Source organism: Ovis canadensis, chromosome 23 (genome assembly GCF_042477335.2).
Source record: "Ovis canadensis isolate MfBH-ARS-UI-01 breed Bighorn chromosome 23, ARS-UI_OviCan_v2, whole genome shotgun sequence".
NCBI lineage: Eukaryota > Metazoa > Chordata > Mammalia > Artiodactyla > Bovidae > Ovis > Ovis canadensis.
Window position 1 is genome coordinate 38,687,681 of NC_091267.1, and position 23,319 is coordinate 38,710,999.

A 23,319-nucleotide genomic window follows, 5' to 3' on the forward strand; every position below is an offset into this window, starting at 1 on the left:
ATGTAGATATTTATCATATAAAAAATAAGGTTTACCATGATCTTTCACTTATTTAAAAAAAAAACTAAGAAAAGGCTATTTTACATTATGCATTTTCACCATATTAAAAAATAAATTTAAAAATCTTTAATGTATTGTGACTTTTAGTTTAAAAGGGAACTCATTAAGATTTGAGACACTGCCAACAAGAGGAGAAAAATAAGACAAAAACAGGTAAGTAGATAATCATGTCAATGTATGGCAAAACCAATACAGTATTGTAAAGAAAAATAAAGTAAAAATAAAATTAAAAAAAAAAATCCATTTAAACAAGAGACTTTTTTAAGTAAATTAATTCTAAAAATAAGAAGTTTCTGTCCATTAGATGCAGAGAAAATGGAGATGAGTCCAACAGTCCATAAACTCACCCTATAAATTAATAAACAATTTTATATTTGAAAAAAATACTATTAATAGACACAAAATAATATTAAAAGTATTAAGAAGTTACCTCATGGCACCAGGCTTATTTTTCTTTCTTTAACTACTGTAACCTGGCAGAGTTAGAAAATGCTTTAAAAAACTAAGTTCCCAAATTAACACTTGAAACATTTTTCAGTTTCTCTCTAAGGAGTAGAGCCAGAAATCTCAAGTATATTTTCCAACTTCACTTCATTGCCTTGTCAATTAACACCTCCCTCAAAGAGATGGAAAATCAGGTATGTCTTGTGTGAATGCATAAAAGAGCAATCGGTTTTGCTCAATGACTTTATTTGCTGTTTGAGAAAGTGGCTGTGATAAATCTATAAATAAGCCAATATACTCAAAGCCTAATTACCTCTACCATTTCACTCCCTCTCCAAATGACAAAATAAAATCCAGATTGTAGAATTAATGTTGCTTATTTGCCAATACCTGATTTTTCCCATCTGTTCCTTAAAAAGTAAGGAGTTTTCTGCCAAATACTTAGTGATTTTTTTAGATAAACACATATATATCCAAGTAGAGTGGGCAGTTAGAGTTTCCCTTGACTACATAATCCATTTGGCCCATTTCTACAGGCAAAATGACAATAATAATGCTACCAGAAAAACTACTTAAGAACTGAAAGTGTACCAGAAATGGGGTTTAAGGGAGTTAAATGCCAGTTTGTTCATTCAGTTTAGTAGGTAAATCAAGAGTGATTATTTTGAAAAAATGCCACGCTAAAAGTTATGGCAAATTCAAGGACGTATCTTCTGGTCTCTGTTCTCAGTAAGTTTATTATCTAGTAAGATCTACAGCCATAGCTTTTCTGGCCTTTTTTACCCTATTCTCAGCCTAAATAATTTCTCTTCAAAACAGTACACACCAAGATAATTCAATCAGAAATTTCAGAACAGAAGTTTGACTTTCAGAGAACTATATCACATTTACTCTACCTGTTTTGCACAGCATCTGCAGCTACCAGAAAATTTCCTCATGATATTTTCAAGGTCTAAGGCCCGTTCAGGACATGCTCTCTCTCTTCTAGTCACATTTCCACGACAGAGGGGACAATGTATTCCACTTTCTCTCATTGCAGTCAGGAAACACTTTCTACAGAAACTAAACCAAACATATGTGACACATTACTACAGGAAAAAGTACTCTTTTCATTTTAATGATTAAACACAGCAGTTATGAATACGTAATAATGCTAGGGTATTTGTATGTCAATAAACCTAGAATTTTTAAACTATATATTAATTTCTCAGTATAAAACTAGTGTCTGGACTAGATGGGAATATAAAAGAAGCTACACATAAGTCTCTTAATTTTTAACATACTACAGGAAAAATAGATATTATATAACATTATCAGAGAAAGCATGGTACAAAAGAGTGACTGAATCTTATCCTGCGTTGCTTAGCAGCTGTGTGATTTTTAGGCAGGCGACACACTCCCCTAACAAAATGAGAGAAATGGACCACACATGAGCTTCTGTCTCAAACTGATATACTTCAAGATGTTGTTCTACATGATATGAATATGTCTCCTACAGAAACCTATTTCAGAAACTGAAGTATTCAAAGCAATTAAGGTTTCTCTGCTACAGAAACCTAATGATGCCCAAACTTCTGTGGTCAAGATCTATGAAAATTCCCACAATATGCAATGGTACATAATTTGAGAAATACTTGAGAATCTATCTAGTTCTAAATATATATAACCAACATTCTAATTGCAACCAAATTCACCAAAATCTTCTCCCCTGACCTAAACAAATACCAAAGTTGAATCTCTTGCTTTTAGAAAAAACAGATAAAAATCACAGCTTTCTCTATCTGGGATCCAGAATCATTTAATCCAAACCCCTATAAATACAAATACAAATCTTTCACATCTATACTATCAAAAGTGGAGAGGTAAAAGTATGATAACATATCACTCTGAGTTTCTAAACTATGTGGCACTGAACAAGTGACTCTTCTTTAAAATCAGTTTCCTCACACATACAATGTTTCTATATATACTTGACAGGCTTGTTCAGAGGATTAAGATAGGTCATGTAGTCTTACTACATGTATAAAAACATTTACTACAGTACTTTTGACAGTCAGGAAAGTGCTCAATAAATATAAGGTAACATCACAAAGGTAGCACAGAAGAGATCACAATACGTTAAAACATTAAAAATACTCATCATAACCAAGAGTCAAAGAAATGCAAAACAAACTAGATGGGAGATTTTTTTTTTTCAGTTGTCAAAACATTAGTTTTTAAAAATAATAATAATAGACATAAAGGAGAGAAAAACTTATAAGTGCTCTGTATTTCTAAACTGCAACTTGCCAATAAATAACAAAATCCTTACTGAAGATGTTCCAAAACTCTGAATGCCATTTTCAGCTTTATTAACTACAGTTACAAAAACCATCATCTTTAAATTTAATTGTTTAAATTAAAAATTGAAATTTTGTTTACATTTTTTTGGTAAATTTTTAGTACAACATATTTTAATTCTTTATTTCAATGTTTGCATTCTTTAATCAGAGAGACTGTTAAAAAGAAAAAAGGAGAGGAAGAGTCAAACAAAAAAAAGCCCATAAGACTAACTGGAACAATAGTCTAGATCATGATACGGTCTACATTAAGGCAGAGGTAGGAAGGAGGAATAGAGGATCACTATTTTAGAAATATAGTTATCAATGTCTATGATCCTGTATGAAGGGAATGTCCTAAGTTAAAAAATAAAATATGACTTTTTGACAATTACTTGTGGGAGAATGAGAAAGAAAAGCATTTCTGATTTTGAAGACTAAGTAAAAAGTACCTGTATTAATCAAGTTAAGAAACACTGGAAGAGAAGAGTGAGTAAAAGGTGACAGTATTAACCAAGTTGAGAAATACTGGAAAAGTTGGTTTGACAGAAAACTACAAATTTAAAGCACCTACAAAAACCTCAATGCACAATATCCAGTAAACAAGTAGAAAGATGGATATGAAAATTAGGGAGAATATATGGAGAGCAGACAAGGTGAGACAAACAATAAAGAAACAATCTAGAGAAATATAAACATTTAAAGGAAGGTTTGAAGAACCAGAAGAACTAAGAGTAAATAATGTTATAGAAGCCCAGTCTAGTAAACTAACAAAAAGAAATAGTAATTAAAGAGATAAAGGTAAAGCCATCACCAAACTATGAAGCTTAACATTTCTCTTTAAATAAAAATTGAAACTGCCAAGCTTCCCTTAGTGGCTCAGTGCTGAAGAATCCACCTGCCAATGTGGGAGACACAGGTTCCATCCCAGATCCAAGATCCCACCTGCCACAGAGCAACTAAGCCCATGTGCTATAGCTACTAAGCCTGTGTTCTGGAGCCCAGGAGCCACAACTACTGAGCCCATGTGCCACAACTGAAGAGTCAATGTGCAGCAACTACCGAAGAACAGGCATGGCTGCTCATGCTTCACAGGAGAAGCCACAGCAATGAGAAGCCTGCACACGGCAACTGGAGAGTAGCTCCCATTCACCGCGATCAGGAAAAAAAAGTCCCACACAGCAACAAAGCCCCAATACAGCCATCAATAGATATACATAAAAAATTATTTTTTTGAAAAATTGAAACTAAGTTCGTATTAACAAAATTCATTACAAAAAAGATAACCATGCATAAAATTGATGGCGCATGAATGAACAAATTGAAGCAGGTTAGAATAACTATCAGCAGGTAAATTAGTCAATATGCTGGCTAACTTAATTAACTACAAATAAAATATAAACACAGAATATTATTTTTTGAAACTTGATGTACAAACAAAAGTTGTATTGGGGGGAGTAAACAGAATAAAGCATAATTTCAAAGCACACTTATTCAATATCTAAAATAGTATCAATCTGATGACACTACATACCTGCCAGAATGACCAAAATGAAAAAAGTGGAAAATAACAAGTGTTCAGGATGATGTGAAACCAACCTAAATTTGCATCTGGTGCTATAAAAGTATAAACTGACATGAATATTTTGAAGATTAATACAACCATTTGGCAGAATCTAATATAGACCAGTGGGCTTCCCCCATGGCTCAACAGTAAAGAATCTGCCTGCCATGCAGGAGCCTCAAGAGATTAGAGTTTAATCCCTACATCAGGAAGAACCCCTGGAGAAGGGGATGGCAACCTACTCCAGTATTCTTGCCTGGAGAATCTCATGGACACAGAAGCCCGGCAGGCAGTCCATGGGATCGCAGAGAGTCACACACAACTGAAGCAACTTAGCACACACAATTACAGACCAGCAATTTCATTCCAAAGTACATACCCAACTGATTTGCATATATGATCAGAAGAAATGTCCTGGGAAGTTCACTGCCACACTATATGTAACAGCCAACAACACAAATGTCCATCAACAGAATAATGCATAAGCAATTACAGCATATCCACAAAATGGAAACTCTAATATACTGCAATGAGAATGAATTCAGATGAACAATGTTGAGCTTTGGAAGCCAGATACAAAAGACTACAAAGTGCATGATTCTACTCTTATAAAGATCGAACAGCAGGTAAGACTACTGTTAAAAGTCAAAACCACGGTGTCCTGAAGAAATGGATATACAGCTCGGAGAAGTGAGGAGTTTCTAAAGTGCTGGTGATGGAGTCCTGGCGTTCTGTTGTTTGCTACGGGTGTGGAATACACAGATGTGCTCGGTATGAAAAAAATTCGCTGAGCTGGAATTAAATTTTCTCAATTAGGAGTAAAAACAGGGGTAAATATGTTTAAACTTATAAAAATAACTAAATTATCTTCTAATGGGACCTAAAATAAAACAAACCAAAAGCCCATCTGGGCTCTCTACTGTATACTCGACTGAGCCTTATCTATCTTTCCAACCAGGGATCAAACCCAGGTCTCCTGCATTGCAAGCAGATGATTTACCACCGAGCCACCAGGGAACCAAATGGATACAAAAACAATATGCTGTCTACTAGACACCCACCTCAAACCTAGGGACACATACAGACAAAGTGAGGGGCTGGAAAAAGATACTTCATGCAAATGGAGACCAAAAGAAAGTAGGAGTAGCAATACTCATATCAGATAAAGTAGACTTTTAAGACTATGACAAGAGAAAAAGAAGGACACTACACAATGGTCAAGGAATCAACCCAAGAATAAGTATAATATTTATAAACATATATGCACCCAACATAGGAGCACCTCAATATGTAAGGCAAATGCTAACAAGTATGAAAGGGGAAATTAACAGTAGCATAGTAATAGTGGGGGACTTTAATATCCCACTTACACCTATGGATAAAACAACCAAACAGAAAATTAGCAAGGAAACACAAGCTCTAAATGATACAATGGACCAATTACATCTAGTTGATATCTACAGGGCATTTCACCCAAAAACAATGGATTTCACCTTTCTTTCAAGTGCACACAGAACATTCTCCAGGAGAGATCACATCCTGGGCCACAAATCTACCCATGGTAAATTTTAAAAATTAAAATGATGTCAAGCATCTTTCCTGATCACAAATGTGGTAAGATTAAATATCAACTACAGAAAGGAAAAAAAAAAACCTACAAAAAACACAAACATATGGAGGCTAAACAACACGCTCCTGAATAACCGACTGATCACCGAAGAAATCAAAAAGGAAATCAAAATATGCATAGAAACAAATGAAAATGAAAACACAACACCACCTATGGGATTCAGTAAAAGCAGTGCTAAGAGGGAGGTTCATAGCAATACAAGCTTACCTCAGGAAACAAGAGAAACATCAAATAAGCAACTGAACTTTACACCTAAAGCAACTAGAAAAAGAAGAAAAGAAGAACCCCAAGTTAACAGAAGGAAAGAAATCATAAAAATAAGAGTAGAAGTAAATGAAAAAGAAAAGAAGGAGACTATAGCAAAGATCAACAAAACTAAAAGCTGGCTCTTTGAAAAGATAAATAAAATAGACAAACTGTTAGCCAGACTCATCAAGAAAAAAAAGGAGAAGAATCAAATCAATAAAGTTAGAAAGGAAAATGGAGAAATCACAACAGACAACACAAATACAAAAGATCATAAGAGACTACTATGAGCAACTATATGCCAAAAAATGGGCAACTTGGAAGAAATGGACAAATTCTTAGAAAACTATAACCTTCCAAAACTGAGCCAGGAAGAAACAGAAAATCTAAACAGACCAATCACAAGCACGGACATCAAAACTGTAATAAAAATCTTCCAACAAGCAAAAAAGCCCAGGACCAAATGGGATCACAGGCGACTTCTATCAAAAATTTAGAGAAGCGCTAACACTTATTCTAATCAAACTGTTCCAGAAAACTGCAGAGAAAGGCAAACTCCCAAACTCATTCTATGAGGCCACCATCACCTTGATACCAAAACCAGACAAAGATGCCACGAAAAAAAAAAACTACTGGCCATTATCACTGATGAACAAAGATGCAAACATCCTCAACAAAATTCTAGCAAACAGAATCCAGCAACATATTAAAAAGATCCTACATCATGACCAAGTGGGCCTTATTCCAGGGATGCAAGAATTCTTCAATATTCACAAATGAATCAATGTGATACATCATATTAACAAATTGAAAATTAAAAACCATATGATTAACTCAATAATGCAGGGAAAGCCTTTGACAAAATTCAATACTCATTTATAATAAAAACGCTCCAGAAGGCAGGCATATAAAGAACATGGTGGTGGTTTAGTCACTAAGTCGTGTCCAACTCTTGTGATCCCATGGACTGTAGCCTGCAAGGCTCCTCTGTCCATGGGATTCTCCTTTGCAAGAATACTGGAGTGGGTTGCCATTTTCTCCTCCACATGATCTTCCCAAACCGGGAATCAAACCCAGGTCTCCTGTATTGCAGGCAGATTCTTTACCAATTGAGCTATTAGGGAAGCCCCCACCTCAACATAATAAAAGTCATATACAACAAACCCAGAGCAAACATTATCCTCAATAGCAAAAAATCGAAAGCATTTTCTCTAAAATTAGGAACAAGACAAGGGTGCCCATGCTCACCACTACTATTCGACACATTTTGGAAGTCCTAGCCACAGCAATCTGAGAAGAGAAAGAAATAAAAGGAATCCAGACTGGAAAAGCAGCAGCAAAACTCTCAGTTTTTGCAGAGGACATGATCTTCTACAAAGAAAACCTTAAAGATACCACCAAAAAATTACTAGAGCTAATCAATGAATGTACTAAAATTACAGGATGTAAAATTAATACACAGAAATTCCTCACATTCCTATACACTAACAATGAAAAACCAAAGATAATAAGAAAACAATCCCATTTACCACTGCAATGAAAACAATAAAATATTTAGGAATAAATCTACCTAAAGAAACTAAAGACCCAATATAGAAAACTATAAAACACTGATGAAAGAATCAAAGATGACACAAATAGATGGAGAAATAAGCCATGTTTGTGAATTGGAACAATCAATATACTGAAAAGGAGTTTATTACCCAAAGCAATCTATAGATTCAATGCAATCCCTATCAAGCTACCAATGGTATTTTTCACAGATCTAGAACAACTAATCTCATAATTTGTATGGAAACACAAAAAACCTCGAATAGCCAAAGCAATCTTGAGAAAAAACAATGGAACAAGAAGAATCAGCTTTCCTGACTTCAGACTATACTACAAACCTACAGCCATCAAGACAGTATGGTACTAGCACAAAGACAGAAATATAGATCAATGGAACAAAATAGAAAGTCCAGAGATAAATTCACACACCTATGGACACTTTACTACCTTTGACAAAGGAGGCAAAAATATGCAATGGAGAAAAGACAATCTCTTTAACAAGTGGTGCTGGGAAACTGGTCAACTACTTGTAAAACAATGAAACTAGAATACTTTCTAATACCATACACAAAAATGAATGCAAAATGGATTAAAAATCTAAATGTAAGACCAGAAACTATAGAACTCTTAGAGGAAAATATAGGCAGAACATTCTCTGATATAAATCGCAACAAGATCCACTATAATCAACCTCCCAGAGTAATGGAAATAAAACCAAAAATAAACAAATGGGAACTCAGTTCAGTTCAGTTTGGTCGCTCAGTCATGTTGGACTCTTTTCGACCACATGAATGGCAGCACCGAGGCCTCCCTGTCCATCACCAACTCCCAGAGTTCACTCAAACTCATGCCCATCGAGTCGGTGATGCCATCCAGCCATCTCATCCTCTGTTGTCCCCTTCTCCTCCTGCCCCCAATCCCTCTCACTGTCAGAGTCCTTTTCAATGAGTCAACTCTTAGCATGAGGTGGCCAAAGTATTGGAGTTTCAGCTTCAGCATCAGTCCTTCCAATGAACACCCAGGACTGATCTCCTTTAGGATGGACTGGTTAGACCTCCTTGCAGTCCAAGGGACTCTCAAGAGTCTTCTTCAACACCACAGTTCAAAAGCATCAATTCTTCGGTGCTCAGCTTTCTTCACAGTCCGACTATCACATCCATACATGACCACTGGAAAAACGACAGCCTTGACTAGACAGACCTTTGTTGGAAAAGTAATGTCTCTGCTTTTGAATATGCTATCTAGGTTGGTCATAACTTTCCTTCCAAGGAGTAAGCGTCTTTTAATTTCATGACTGCAATCACCATCTGCAGTGATATTGGAGCCCCCCAAAATAAAGTCTGACACTGTTTCCACTGTTTCCCCATCTATTTCCCAGGAAGTGATGGGACCAGATGCCATGATCTTCGTTTTCTGAATGTTGAGCTATAAGTCAACGTTTCCACTCTCCTCTTTCACTTTCATCAAGAAGCTTTTTAGCTCCTCTTCACTTTCTGCCATAAGCGTGGTATCATCTGCATATCTGAGGTTACTGATATTTCTCCAAGCAATCTTCATTCCAGCTTGTGCTTCTTCCAGTCCAGCGTTTCTCATGACATACTCTGCATATTAATTAAATAAGCAGGGTGACAACATACAGCCTTGATGTACTCCTTTTCCTATTTGGAGCCAGTCTGTTGCTCCATGTCCAGTTCTAACTGTTTTTTCCTGATCTGCATATAGGTTTCTCAAGAGGCAAGTCAGGTGGTCTGGTATTCCCATCTCTTTCAAAATTTCCCACAGTTTATTGTGATCCACACAGTCAAAGGCTTTGGCATAGTCAATAAAGCAGAAATAGATGTTTTCTGGAACTCTCTTGCTTTTTCCATGATCCAGTGGATATTGGCAATTTGATCTCTGGTTCCTCTGCCTTTTCTAAAACCAGCTTGAACATCTGAAAGTTCACAGTTCACATACTGCTGAAGCCTGGCTTGGAGGATTTTGAGCATTACTTTACTAGCGTGTGAGATGAGTGCAAGTATGCGGTAGTTTGAGCATTCTTTGACATTGCCTTTCTTTGGGATTGGAATGAAAACTGACCTTTTCCAGTCCTGTGGCCACTGCTCAGTTTTCCAAATGTGCTGGCATACTGAGTGCAGCACTTTCACAGCATCATCTTTCAGGATTTGAAACAGCTCAACTGGAATTCCATCACCTCCACTAGCTTTGTTCGTAGTGATGCTTTCTAAGGCCCACTTGACTTCACATTCCAGGATGTCTGGCTCTAGGTGAGTGATCACACCATCATGATTATCTGGGTCGTGAAGATTTTTTTTGTACCGTTCTTCTGTGTATTCTTGCCACCTCTTCTTAATATCTTCTGCTTCTGTTAGGTCCATACCATTTCTGTCCTTTCTTGAGCCCATCTTTGTATGAATGTTCCCTTGGTATCTCTAATTTTCTTGAAGAGATTTCTGGTCTTTCTCATTCTATTGTTTTCCTCTATTTCTTTGCATTGATCACTGAGGAAGTCTTTCTTATCTCTCCTTGCAATTCTTTGGAACTCTGCATTCAGATTCTTATATTTTTCCTTTTGTCCTTTGCTTTTCACTTTTCTTCTTTTCACAGCTATTTGTAAGGCCTCCCCAGACAGCCATTTTGCTTTTTTGCATTTCTTTTTCTTGGGGATGGTCTTGATCCCTGTCTCCTGTACAATGTCACCAACCTCTGTCCGTAGTTCATCAGGCACTCTGTCTATCAGATCTAGTCCTTTAAATCTATTTCTCACTTCCACTGTATAATCATAAGGGATTTGATTTAGGTCATACCTAAATGATTTAGTGGTTTTCCCTACTTTCTTCAATTTAAGTCTGAATTTGGCAATAAGGAGTTCATGATCTGAGCCACAGTCAGCTCCTGGTCTTGTTTTTGTTCACTGTATAGAGCTTCTCCATCTTTGGCTGCAAAGAATATAATCAATCCGATTTCGGTGTTGACCATCTGGTGATGTCCATGTGTACAGTCTCCGCTTGTGTTGTTGGAAAAGGGTGTTTGCTATGACCAGTGCATACTCTTGGCGAAACTCTATTAGCCTTTGCCCTGCTTATTCCATACTCCAAAGCCAAATTTGCCTGTTCCTCCAGGTGTTTCTTGACTTCCTACTTTTGCATTCCAGCCCCCTATAATGAAAAGAACATCTTTTTTGGGTGTTAGTTCTAAAAGGTCTTGTAGGTCTTCATAGAACCGTTCAACTTCAGCTTCTTCAGCGTTACTGGTTGGGGTATAGGCTTGGATTACCGTGATATTGAACGGTTTGCCTTGGAAACAGAGATCATTCTGTCGTTTTTGAGATTGCATCCAAATACTGCATTTTGGACTCTTTTGTTGACCATAATGGCTACTCCATTTCTTCTGAGGGATTCCTGCCCACAGTAGTAGATATAATGGTCATCTGAGTTAAATTCACCCATTCCAGTCCATTTTAGTTCACTGATTCCTAAAATGTCGATGTTCACTCTTGTCATCTCCTGCTTGACCACTTCCAATTTGCTTTGATTCATGGACCTGACATTCCAGGTTCCTATGCAATATTGCTCTTTATAGCATCAGACCTTGCTTCTGTCACCAGTCACATCCACAACTGTTTTTGCTTTGGCTCCATCCCTTCATTCTTTCTGGAGTTATTTCTCCACTGATCTCCAGTAGCATATTGGGCACCTACTGACCCAGGGAGTTCCTCTTTCAGTATCCTATCATTTTGCCTTTTCATACTGTTCATGGGGTTCTCAAGTCAAGAATACTGAAGTGGTTTGCCATTCCTGACCTAACTGATCTTAAAAGCTTTTGCATAGCAAAGGAAACTATAAGCAAGGTGAAAATGCAGCCTTCAAAATGGGAGAAAATAATAGCAAATGAAACACCAAACAAAGAATTAACCTCCAAAGCATACAAGCAGCTCATGCAGCTCAACACCAGAAAAACGAACCCCATCAAAAAAGTGGGCCAAAGAACTAAAGAGACATTTCTCCAAAGAAGACACACAGATGGCTAATAAACACATGAAAAGATGCTTAACATAAATCATTATTAGAGAAATGCAAATGAAAACCACAATGAGGTATCATCTCACAACAGTCAGAACGGCCGCCATCAAAAGTCTATGAACAATAAATGATGGAGAGAAGGCAACCCTCTTACACTGTTGGTGAGAACGCAAACTGGTACAGCCACTATGGAGAACAGTGTGGAGATTCCTTAAAAAACTGGAAATAGAACTTCCATACAACCCAGCAATCCCACTGCTGGGCGTACACACCAAGGAAACCAGAACTGAAAGACAAATGTACCCTAATGTTCACTGAGCACTTATAAACAGTTCATTGAGCTGTTTACAACAGCTAAGACATGGAAGCAACCTAGATATCCATCGGCAGATGAATGGCTAAGGAAGTTGGGGTACATATACACAGTGGAATATTACTCAGCTATTAAAAAGGAATGCATTGGAATCAGTTCTAATGAGGTGGATGAAACTGGAGTCTATCGTACAGAGTGAAGTAAATCAGAAAAAGAAACACCAATACAGTATATTAATGCATATATATGGAATTTAGAAAGATGGTAACAACGATCCTATATGCAAGGCAGCAAAAGAGACACAGATGTAAAGAACAGACTTTTGGACTTTGGGATAAGGCAAGGGTGGAATGATTTGAGAGAATATCACTGAAACATGCATATTACCATATGTAAAAGACATGACCAGGGCAAGTTCAATGCATGAAGCAGGGTACTCAAAGCCGGTACTCTGAGGCAACCTAGAGGAATGGGGTGAAGAGGGAAATGGGAGGGGGATTCCGGATAGGGGTCACATATGCACCAGTGGCTGATTCATGTCAATATGTGGCAAAAACCACCACAATATAGTAAGGCAATTATCCTCAGTCACATCTGACTCTTTGCGACCCCATGGACTACAGCATGCCAGGCCTCCCTGTCCATCACCATCACCATCACCATCACCATCACCCAGAGCTTGCTCAAACTCATGTCCATTGAGTCAGTGATGCCATCCAACCATCTCATTCTCCATAGTCCCCTTCTTCTCCTGCCTTCAATTTTTCCCAGTACCAGAGTCTTTTCCAATGAGTCAGTTCTTCACATCAGGTGGCCAAAGTATTAGAGTTTCAGCTTCAACATCAGTCCTTCCAATGAATATTCAGGACTGACTTCCTTTAGGATGGACTGCTTTGACCTCCTTGCAGTCCAAGGGACTCTCAAGAGTCTTCTCCAACACCACAGTCCAAAAGAATCAATTCTTTGGTGCTCGGCTTTCTTCATAGTTCAACTGTCACATCCACATATGCCTACTGGAAAAACCATAGATTTGACTATACAGACCTCTATCAGCTAAGTAATGCCTCTGCTTTTTAATATGCTGTGTAGGTTGGTCATAGCTTTTCTTCCAAGAAGCACGCAATCTTATCATTTCACGGCTGCAGTCATCATCTGCAGTGATTTTGGAGACCAAAAACATAAAGTCTATCGCTGTTTCCATTGTTTCCCCATCTATTTGCCATGGACTGATGGGACTGGATGTCATGACATTAGTTTTTTGAATGTTGAGCTTTAAGCCAACTCTTTTACTCTCCTCTTTCATTTTCATCATGAGGTTCTTTGGTTTTTCTTCACTTTCTGCCGCAAGGGTGGTGTCATCTGCATATCTGAGGTTATTGATATTTCTCCCAGCAATTTTGATTCCAGCTTGTGCTTCATCCAGCTCAGCATTTCGCATGATATACTCTGCATATAAGTTAAATAAGCAGGGTAACAATACACAGCCTTGACGTACCCCTTTCCCAATTTGGAACCAGTCTGTTGTTCCATGTCTGGTTCTAACTCTTGCTTCTTGACCTGCATATAGATTTCTCAGGAGGCAGGTAGGGTGGTCTGGTATTCCCATCTCTTGAAGAATTTTCCACACTTTGTTGTGATCCACACAATCAAAAGCTTTGGCATAGTCAATAAAGGAGATGTTTTTCTGGAACTTGCTTGCTTATTTTATGATCCAACGGATACTGGCAATTTGACCTCTGGTTCCTCTGCCTTTTCTAAATCCAGCTTGAACACCATCTTTCAGGATTTGAAATAGCTCAACTGGAATTCCATCACGTCCACTAGCTTTGTTCATAGTGATGCTTCCTAAAGCTCACTTGACTTCCTAAGGCCCAGTGAAAACTGGTTCCATTTAAAAGGATGAAAAATTCTTCCCAACAATTATCAGCTCTCATCTAAAGTTATGTTGGTGGCTGCAAAAAAGTTCATGATTATTTCTTTTATTCAACTGAAATGACCTTTCTTATCATGCTATCTGAGTTATACTGTCTGATATTAATATTTCTATACCAGCATTCTTTGGGCTGACACACAAATACACTCAGAGAAGTTAGCACATTTACTCTCTGAAAGACTCAGTTCTGGTAAAATTACACATGCATTCCTAGAAATTACTGCACCATGCAAAGTCATCCAGTAAAAATCAAAGAGCTTACGGGAAAAATGGGACTGGGGCAAAACTCAAATGTGAACATCCAAAAGAATACTCCATGTAAAGTTTTAATTTAGCCTGAAAGAAGTACACACTACTCATTACAATAACTATGGGAAAGAGTATTTAAGCTTTATTTATGTTTTATATTCCTAAGGGAAATGCTGTAAGCAAGTATGAATACAATTTTTATGTACACTATGCTACCATCTGTGTAAAAAAGGGGAGGGGAAAGAATATATGTTCAGATTTGCTTATGTATATGTAAAACTTCTGAAAAGATATCAGAAGTGGGCAGAAGTGGATGCAACAAGTGACGACAGGAATAAGATTTGGGGAAGTTCTCTGCTGGCCTAGTGGTTAGGATTTCAAGCCTTCATTTCTGTGGCCTGGGTTCAATTCCTGGTCAAGGAACTGAGATCCTGCAAACCATGTGGCTTGGCCAAAAAAAAAAAAAAACAAACACCCTAAGTCAAATCTTAGTAACTAAGCACAGCTATCCTTTAAATAGATACTAAAACTACCTCTTAAAGACTGGTAAAAATATATCTTAGAAAGCAAAACTGATTTACAAAGGTGCAAAAACAGTTTAATGGAGGAAAGATAGAGTTTTTAATAAATGATGCTAGAGCAACTGAAAATCCATAGACCAAAAAAATAAACTCCACTCAAATTGCCCCTTTATATAAAGTTAACTCAAAACAGATCACAGACTGTAGTAAAGTGGGTAATGGCCATCCAAAGATATAGTCACTTCATAATTCCCAGGACAAGACAGTATCACCTTATAAGAGATCTGATTACTGTTAAGGATTGGGGATGAAGAAATTAGCTGGGATTATCTAAGTCGGTTCCAAATGCTACAAGTCTTTGTAAAAGAGGCAGAGGGAAATCTGACACAAACACACAGAAGAAAGCCATACTGACATGGAGGACAAGACTGGAGTGATGTGGCCCCCAGCTTCTCAAGGCCCTGCCAACACCTTGACTTTGGCTCACTGAAACTGATTTCAAACTTCTATCCTACAGAACTGTGAAAAAATTCATTTCTGTTGTTTTTAAGTCATCAAGTTTGTAGTAATTTGTCATAGCAGTCCTAGGACACCAATTCACAGAGCAAAATGTAAAACATATACCTTTTAGAAAAAGGTAGAAAATATTTAGAATACAGAGCTAGACAGAGTTCTTAGACTTAATGTTGAAAACACATTTCACAAGAGGAAAAATTGATCAAGTGGACATTATAGAAATCCTAAATGTTTGCTGTGCAAAGACTGTTAAAAAGATGATAAGATAATCCAAAGACTGGGAAGAAAAAATTGTAAATCACGTATCTAACAAAGGATTAGTATCTAGAATACATTAAAAAGTCTCAAAGCTCAAAAGGAAAAAGCAAATAATCCAATTAAAAAACATAGCCAAAAGAAACTGAACAGATATGATGCTAATTTTACCTGAGAAGATACAGATACTAAATAAGCACATGAAAAGATGTTTAACATCATCAGCCATTAGTAAAATGCAAATTAAAGTTATCAGATATCAATGCACACATTGAAATGGGTTAAATTTTTAAAAATTGACAACATGAAATGCTGGTGAGGATACAAAAAAACTGGATCACTCATACATTGCTGGTGGAAATGTAAAATGGTACAGACACCACAGGAAATAATCTGGCATATTCTTAAAAGATAAAACATGCAACCACCATATGATCCACTAATTGTGTTCTTGGGCATTTATCCTAGAGGAATGAAAGTTTATGTTCACACAAAAATCTGTACATGATTATTTATAGCAGCTCAATTTAAAATAGTCAAAAACTGACTATTCCAGATTGCCTTCAGTGGATCAATGTTTAATCAAAATGCAGTACATCCGTACCATGTATGCATGCATATTCACCAATAAGAGGAAATAATGATAACACACAAAAACCTGAATCTCTAGAGAACTGTGCTGAGGGAAAAAAGAAATCCCCCAAAATTATATATTGTTTGATTCCATTTATATAACATTACATAACATTCTCTCTTTGGTAACGGCTCTATTGAAATATGAAAATGAGATGGCTGGATATGGCATCACCAATGCAATGGACATGAACTTGGGCACACTTTGGGAGATGGTGAAGGAGGTCTGGTGTGCTGCAGTCCACGGGGTCACAAAGAGCCAGACACAACTGGGCGACTGATCAACAACAACTATTGAGATAAAACTCATATACCATACCCCATTCACCTATTTAAAGCGTACATTTCAGTGAGTTTTTATTTTTTTATTGTGTTTTACAGAGTTGTGCCATATTTAAGATTCTTGAAATGACAAAATTATGGAAACAGAGAACATAAGAATATTAGTGCTTGCCAAGGGTGAAGGAGGGACAGAGTGAAATCAAGAGGAAAGTGGGTGTGACTATACAAGAAATATAGGAAAAATCTTTGTGGTGATGGAAATGTTCTTTATCAATAAGATATCCTGATTTTATTTACAAGACATTATGATTAATGGAAACTGGGTCAGGGTACACAATTTGTCTATTATTTCTTATAACTACATGTGAATCTACAATAATCTCAAAATAAATAACTTATCCATATATTATAATGAATATTCACCTAATAATATGTTTTAAGTACTTACTACATAACAGACACTAGGGATACATCAGGGAACAAAAGCGATGAAAATCCCTACCTTGATGGGACTTACAATCCCAAAACAGTTAACAAGTCATATGATACTGTGCTAAAAATTAGCAAAAGTTACTAATGAAAGTGAAAAATCCCCAAAGAATCAAATTGGAAGAATTCAAATATACTAAAGAGATTTTAGAAACAATAGAAAAGGAATACCCTCTAAGAAATACTAAGGTCAACTAAATAGGCAAATTAATAACGATTCAAAACCATATCTTAGTAGATTCCAAGTAAGTCTGAAAATGGACGGACAATTTTCTTTAGAAGACTCAAAAAACAGAAAAAATGGACAGCATTATAACTTAGATAAAGGGAATCAAGTATCTCAAATCTGAAAGTATAATAAGATACAGTAATCTACCAAAACAAACAAAAGGCAGGAAAATAATGTAAAATAAGTAATAAATTACAATGAATTATTACTGAATCAGTCATAGAAATGACCACAAATGTACATAAAGTACACTCTGAACAATAAAATTATAAATTAGGATATAAACATTTAGTATGGAAAAACACATATAGCTTGCTAGCAACTAAAGAAACAAATTTTAAAGTGACTTCTAGACACCATTATAAACTGTATTAAACTAACAAAATACTGGCTTACAAAAAAAGCTGGCAAAATACAGATATATTTTCATAGTATTAATGGCATTGTGTAAGCCCAGTTTTGTAGAAAGCAACATGACATCTATACAAATAGCAGAAACTGTTTTTTGAGCATTTAACATGTGCTAGGCAGGGTTCCAGAAATTTTATCTTAACATATACTATCTTAAATTCTTAATAATGAATAAATGTTTAAAAGTTCCTTTATTTTACAGATAAGGAAACCAAGACTTTTAAAAAAATAAGTAAACAGGGCTTCCCTGGTGGTTCAATGGCTAAGACTGAGCTCCCAAGGCAGAGGCCCGGTTCAAGCCCTGGTCACGGAACTAGATCCCACTTGCCACAACTAGTAGTTTGTATGCCACAACAAAAAGATCCCACATGTCGCAATGAAGACCCAGCATGGCCAAAGAAATAAGTATGTTTATAAATAAACCTGTAAGAGACTAAGGCAAGGTGTTTCTTCGTTGAAAAAACAAGGTCCTGAATGTTCCCTCACCCCAAAATACTATATACAAACACAGTCCTCCACAAATTAACACCTACATATCACTTAAACCTCAGCAACAATTTCACTTCCTCAAGAAAGGTCTCTGACTACTGAACCATCCACTCACCAACCCACCTAGATCTGCCCCCTTCTTATACTTGCTCTTTCAACCTACAGGTTTGTAACTACACATTTATCTGACTGTTTATTTGAACTAAAATGTGTCTCATCAATGCCTGAGGGCAGGGATCATATCTAACTGTACACCACTGTATGACCAGCACTGTAACACAGAGCTAGGCACTTAGTTGTTGCTCAGTCACTAAGTCAATTCTGGCTCTTTGTGACCCCCATGGACTGCAGCACACCAGGTTCTTTTGTCCTCCACTATCTCCCAGAGTTTGCTCAAATTCATGTCCATTGAATCAGTGATACTACATAACCATCTCATCCTCTGCCACCCACTTCTCCTTTTGCCTTCAATCTAATAGGCACTGAACGCTAACCTACATTCAAAAATTTACTTAACCCAAAATACAATCCACAGTCCTCAAACCAAAACCATGAGCACCTTTCAGGTACAAAATACTTCAATACAGCTATAATCGTTCTTGTGTGACACAGCTGACAAATTCCCTTGTATTTACCCTCTGACCCAGCAATTCCACTTGTGAGAATTATCTTACAGGAAAAACTCTCACATGTGAAATGGTATTCATATAAGTTTAATCACTGTGACACTATCTGTAACAGCAAAAAGATTGGAAACAACCTACGTGTCCATCAGGTAAGAAATTAGATATATAACTAATGATACATCAAACAACGGAATACTGGAACACTCAGTATGTTCCAAAGGGGTCAGGAATTTCTGTCTGGTTTGTTGAACCCCTAGAGCCCTAGAATATACAATAGTACTGTCAGCACATAATGGACACTCAGTGTTGGCTGAATTAATGAAAACTCTACAACCAGAAAAAAAAGAGAAAGAAAGAAGGCCCTTTATGTACTGATATAGAATAACCTCCGCTACACTAAAACATGAAAATAGCAATGTAGAAAACAGTGCACATAGTATGCACTCTGGAAGAATATATAAGGTAATAATGACTGTGGGAGACAATCATATTATTTCCTTTTGTACCTTTAAAATTGTGAATTACAATATTCTCCATTCACAATAATACCTTTGGTATTAAACATATGGACCAAAACACTAGAAATAAGATTCCTTCTTGCTTACAAAAATAATCTAGCTCTTCATGTTAGATGCTATAAGTACTAAATTAAAAATATTTTTATATTTTGATGGGTTTTGAAAACTATAAAATATACATACAAGATTATTACTATCATTCACAAACATTACCTCGTTTGGTCCATCCAATAACACTGAGAAACAGGCTGCTTCTACCCCTGTTTTATGGAGAAGAAAACAGGCTAAAAGGAGATAAATTACTTGACCAAGTGATACAGCTAGTAAGCTGTGGGCTCCAAACACAAACCCATTCATATAATTATTCAGTATGTAAAAGTAGACCTGGGTTGCTGCCTTTTAAGAGCTTACAGTCTAACTGGAGAAAATGGCATCCATCAAATCAACTGACTCCAAAAATATTATGATTATAAACTGTGATAAGTGGTACACAAAGAAAGTTATTCAGGTCTTTTATCTCCATTCTACTGTTTCTGCCTCTGTACCATCATGCACATTTCTTCAAATACAAAACTGCTCATCTCCCTTTCACTAGACTATCTGAATTTGCTAGACAAAGTTTATTTCAAAACAAACTAGAAGGGAGACGGAAAAAAGGTACAAGTCAAGATAACTAGAACTATTTTGATATATCAAAGGAGCCTCCATCTTTAGGAAAGTGAAACAATTTAAAAGGTTATCTTTAAATTTCTCCTAACTTTAAGCAAATGCCAGATGAATTTTCCTTATCCATTCTCCAAACAACAGGTTGATCAGACATTGGGAGAGAAAAGCAACTTTCCCATCCATCAAGCTCCTGCTTCACTATTAATTTAAAATTGTATACCTTTTATCTTCCTAGTGTATAATCAAAATCATTTCCCAAAATAACTTAAAACTTTTTCAAAAATCAGATATTTCAAGGTAGTCTTCAAGACTAAATCAAATCAATCTTGTTATATAATTAAATAGCATACTTTTTTAATGATACCACTTTATAAATATTTTTCAAAAACATTTAAAGTCTTCAGAACTTTAAGAACAAGATGGCCTAGAGCAGCATTTATTACATCAGCCAGAAACCATATGAGCCTGGCTTTCAGAATTATAATTAGTATGTAGAAAAGAAGAAATTTTAAAAATATGTATTTAGAGCATGAATGCCAAACAGGATATCTATAAAGTTGCTCAAATTATAAGAAACATTAAGTGAAAATTGAGGGACTGGATAATCCAAAGCAGGTCAGCAAAGAATCATAAACACACACACAAAAATCATACAAATCTGTGCTTAATGTGAAGTGGAAGCTGATCTATATCAGCTCATTTTAAAAGATGCTTCCTGGGACTTCCCTGGTCATCTAGTGGTTAAGACTCTATGCTCCCAATTTAAGGGAGCAGTTAGATTCTTGGCCAGGGAACTAAGGTCCTGCATGCAGCCTGGTGCCACAAAAATAAATAAATAAAAGATGCTTCCTTACATACATGCCCCAAAGCAAATGGATTAGACTTCCATTTTTAACAGTCTGGCAAGGCATTTACTTGTCGTATGTAATTTTCACTGTGATAGAGCTTAGATCTAACAGCATAGGGAGTTATTTCCTTAACCATTCAAAATAGACAAAGGTTTGGTTCACTACTATACAGCGCAGGGAGCTCAGCTTGGTGCTCTGTGGTGACCTAGACGGGTGGGATAGGTGTGTGTGGAGACTGGTGGAGGCAGAGGGGGGCAGGTTCCAAGAGGACATATGTATACATACAGTTGCTTTCCCTTTGTTGTACAGCAAAAATCAGCACAACATTGTAAGGCCACTATACCCCAATAAAAAACAAAAAACACCTTAATTCCTACACTAAAAAAAAACACTCACTCAGTAAAAGCCAAAGTTCTTACAACGTTCTGTAAGGCCCTGCTCATAGTACTTAATACTTCCTAACAAACTGTATGACTTATTTGCCATGTTGTCTATTGCCTACCTCCCCAACTAGAATGTTAGTTCAGCAAAGAGAAAAATTTTGTTTTGTTTCTGCCTGGTACATAGTAAGTACTGAATAAAGATTTTTTGAATGAATAGAAAAAAAAGGGAGGCTTGGTTCAAAAAGCTTTTGAAGATTACAAAGGATAAAAGCAAGAGAGATAAATACTTTACCATTATGCCAGTATGTACCTTCTGAAACATACTGCTCAACTTTAATACTGTTAATTAATCTTTACGTGTTTTTCAAAAATCTGACCACTCTAAGGCATCTGAAACTCCTGACTACCTTTTCCTTAAAATTCTTCTTGGCTGCTTGTCACACTCTATCCTCATTTTCTTTCTATTCTGTCTAATCCTTCTCAGGCTGCACTTTTCTCAACTCTACATTTAAACATATGTTCTCCGGAACTTTGTTCCATCTCAATCTCTGTTATCTTTCAATTTATATACCTCCTCCAGTGGCTTCATCCATACTCATAGCTTTAGTTCCATGTATTCTAGATCTTTGTACATACACTTAACTACTGGGCAATCATCATCTTACACAGTCTCCTTAAAATGTCAGGAAACTTTTCTCTCCAGTCCCTCTACTGTTACCTTGGTTCAAGTTCTAATCATTTCTCTCTGACAGAGCAATGAATGATCTCTTCACTAATTCCACCAGTACCAGGCTAGACCAGGTTAGTAACTATAAGTATTCTAAAATTTAAATGTGACCATACTGCTCCCCTGACAAAATTGTTCAGTAGATCTTCATGGCTTTCAGCAAGAAGTTCAAATTGGCTTACACAGTAAATTCCTGCCAACATCTCTAAGCTCCATCTCACTACTCTCATCTTTGGCTCCAGCCAAACTTTATAACCTGGGAACAGTCATCCCTGATAACCCCTCCCCGTGCTGTACACCTAATCAGGGTATTCCCCAACAAACCTTGAATACCAACTCTGACCTAAACTATTACTTCATCCAGGAACTCTCTCCTCTACTTAGCTACCTGCTTTCAAAGCTCACATAAATTTTCCTCAATTTCTTCCATACCAATCATATTCAGATACAGATCTTCTCCATTAAACTGTGAACATTCTCCAGAGAAAGAGCACTTCGTATTCTCTGTACCTGACACCAAGAAGGCATCCAACAAGAGCTGTTTGAAGCAATGTTACTCTTGCATTAGTCACTCAGTCATGTCTGACTCTTTTGAGACCCCATGGACTGTAGCTTGCCAGGCTCCTCTGTTCATGGAATTCACCAGGCAAGAATACTGGAGTGGGTAGCCATTCCCTTCTCCAGGGAATCTTCCCAACCCAGGGATGGAACCCCGATCTCCTGCATTTCAGGCGGATTCTTTACCATCTGAGCCACCAGGGAATGAATGAGAATTAAACGGGCACGTATTTTTTTGGTAAGGTTATTCCAGTGATAATGAATCTGCTCCTTTTACCAGAATGGGCAAATCCTTCACTGCCGTTGAAATGGCATAGGGGCCCAAAGCTCTCATCACCTCATCTCTCACTGCTACTGCTAAGTCACCTCAGTTGTGTCCAACTCTGTGCGACCCCAGACAGAGACGGCAACCCACCAGGCTCCCCCGTCCCTGGGATTCTCCAGGCAAGAACACTGGAGTGGGTTGCCATTTCCTTAACCAGTGCATGAAAGTGAAAAGCAAAAGTGAAGTCGCTCAGACGTGTCCAACTCCTAGCGACCCCATGGACTGCAGCCTACCAGGCTCCTCCGTCCATGGGATTTTCCAGGCAAGAGTACTGGAGTAGGGTGCTGTTGCCTTCCCTGTATCTCTCACTACTCATGGACAAAAAATTTCTTTTGTAGCTAAATATAAATTTGTTTGAGGCCCAGGTTTGCTCTCTGTGAAAGGGGAAGAACAAATGACATTCTAAACTAGGTTTTTACAATATGATTTTATTTCCCCACTAAACTCCTTCTAATAATACCCTGCTCTACCATCATCGCCCTTTCCAAAGAAAATGTCTTCTCCTTCCACCTT

General features: G+C 37.0%; 1 protein-coding gene across 4 annotated transcripts in view; it reads right to left on the minus strand.

Annotated features, from left to right (window-relative positions):
* RNF138 (ring finger protein 138) overlaps positions 1–23,319 on the minus strand; it is a 41,666-nt gene that overhangs the window by 15,490 nt on the left and 2,857 nt on the right. For all 4 annotated transcript variants that reach the window (XM_069568944.1, XM_069568942.1, XM_069568943.1 and 1 more), the window contains one exon: positions 1,401–1,566. In XM_069568944.1, the coding sequence (XP_069425045.1) occupies positions 1,401–1,566 (166 nt within the window). The remainder of the gene's footprint in view (positions 1–1,400; positions 1,567–23,319) is intronic.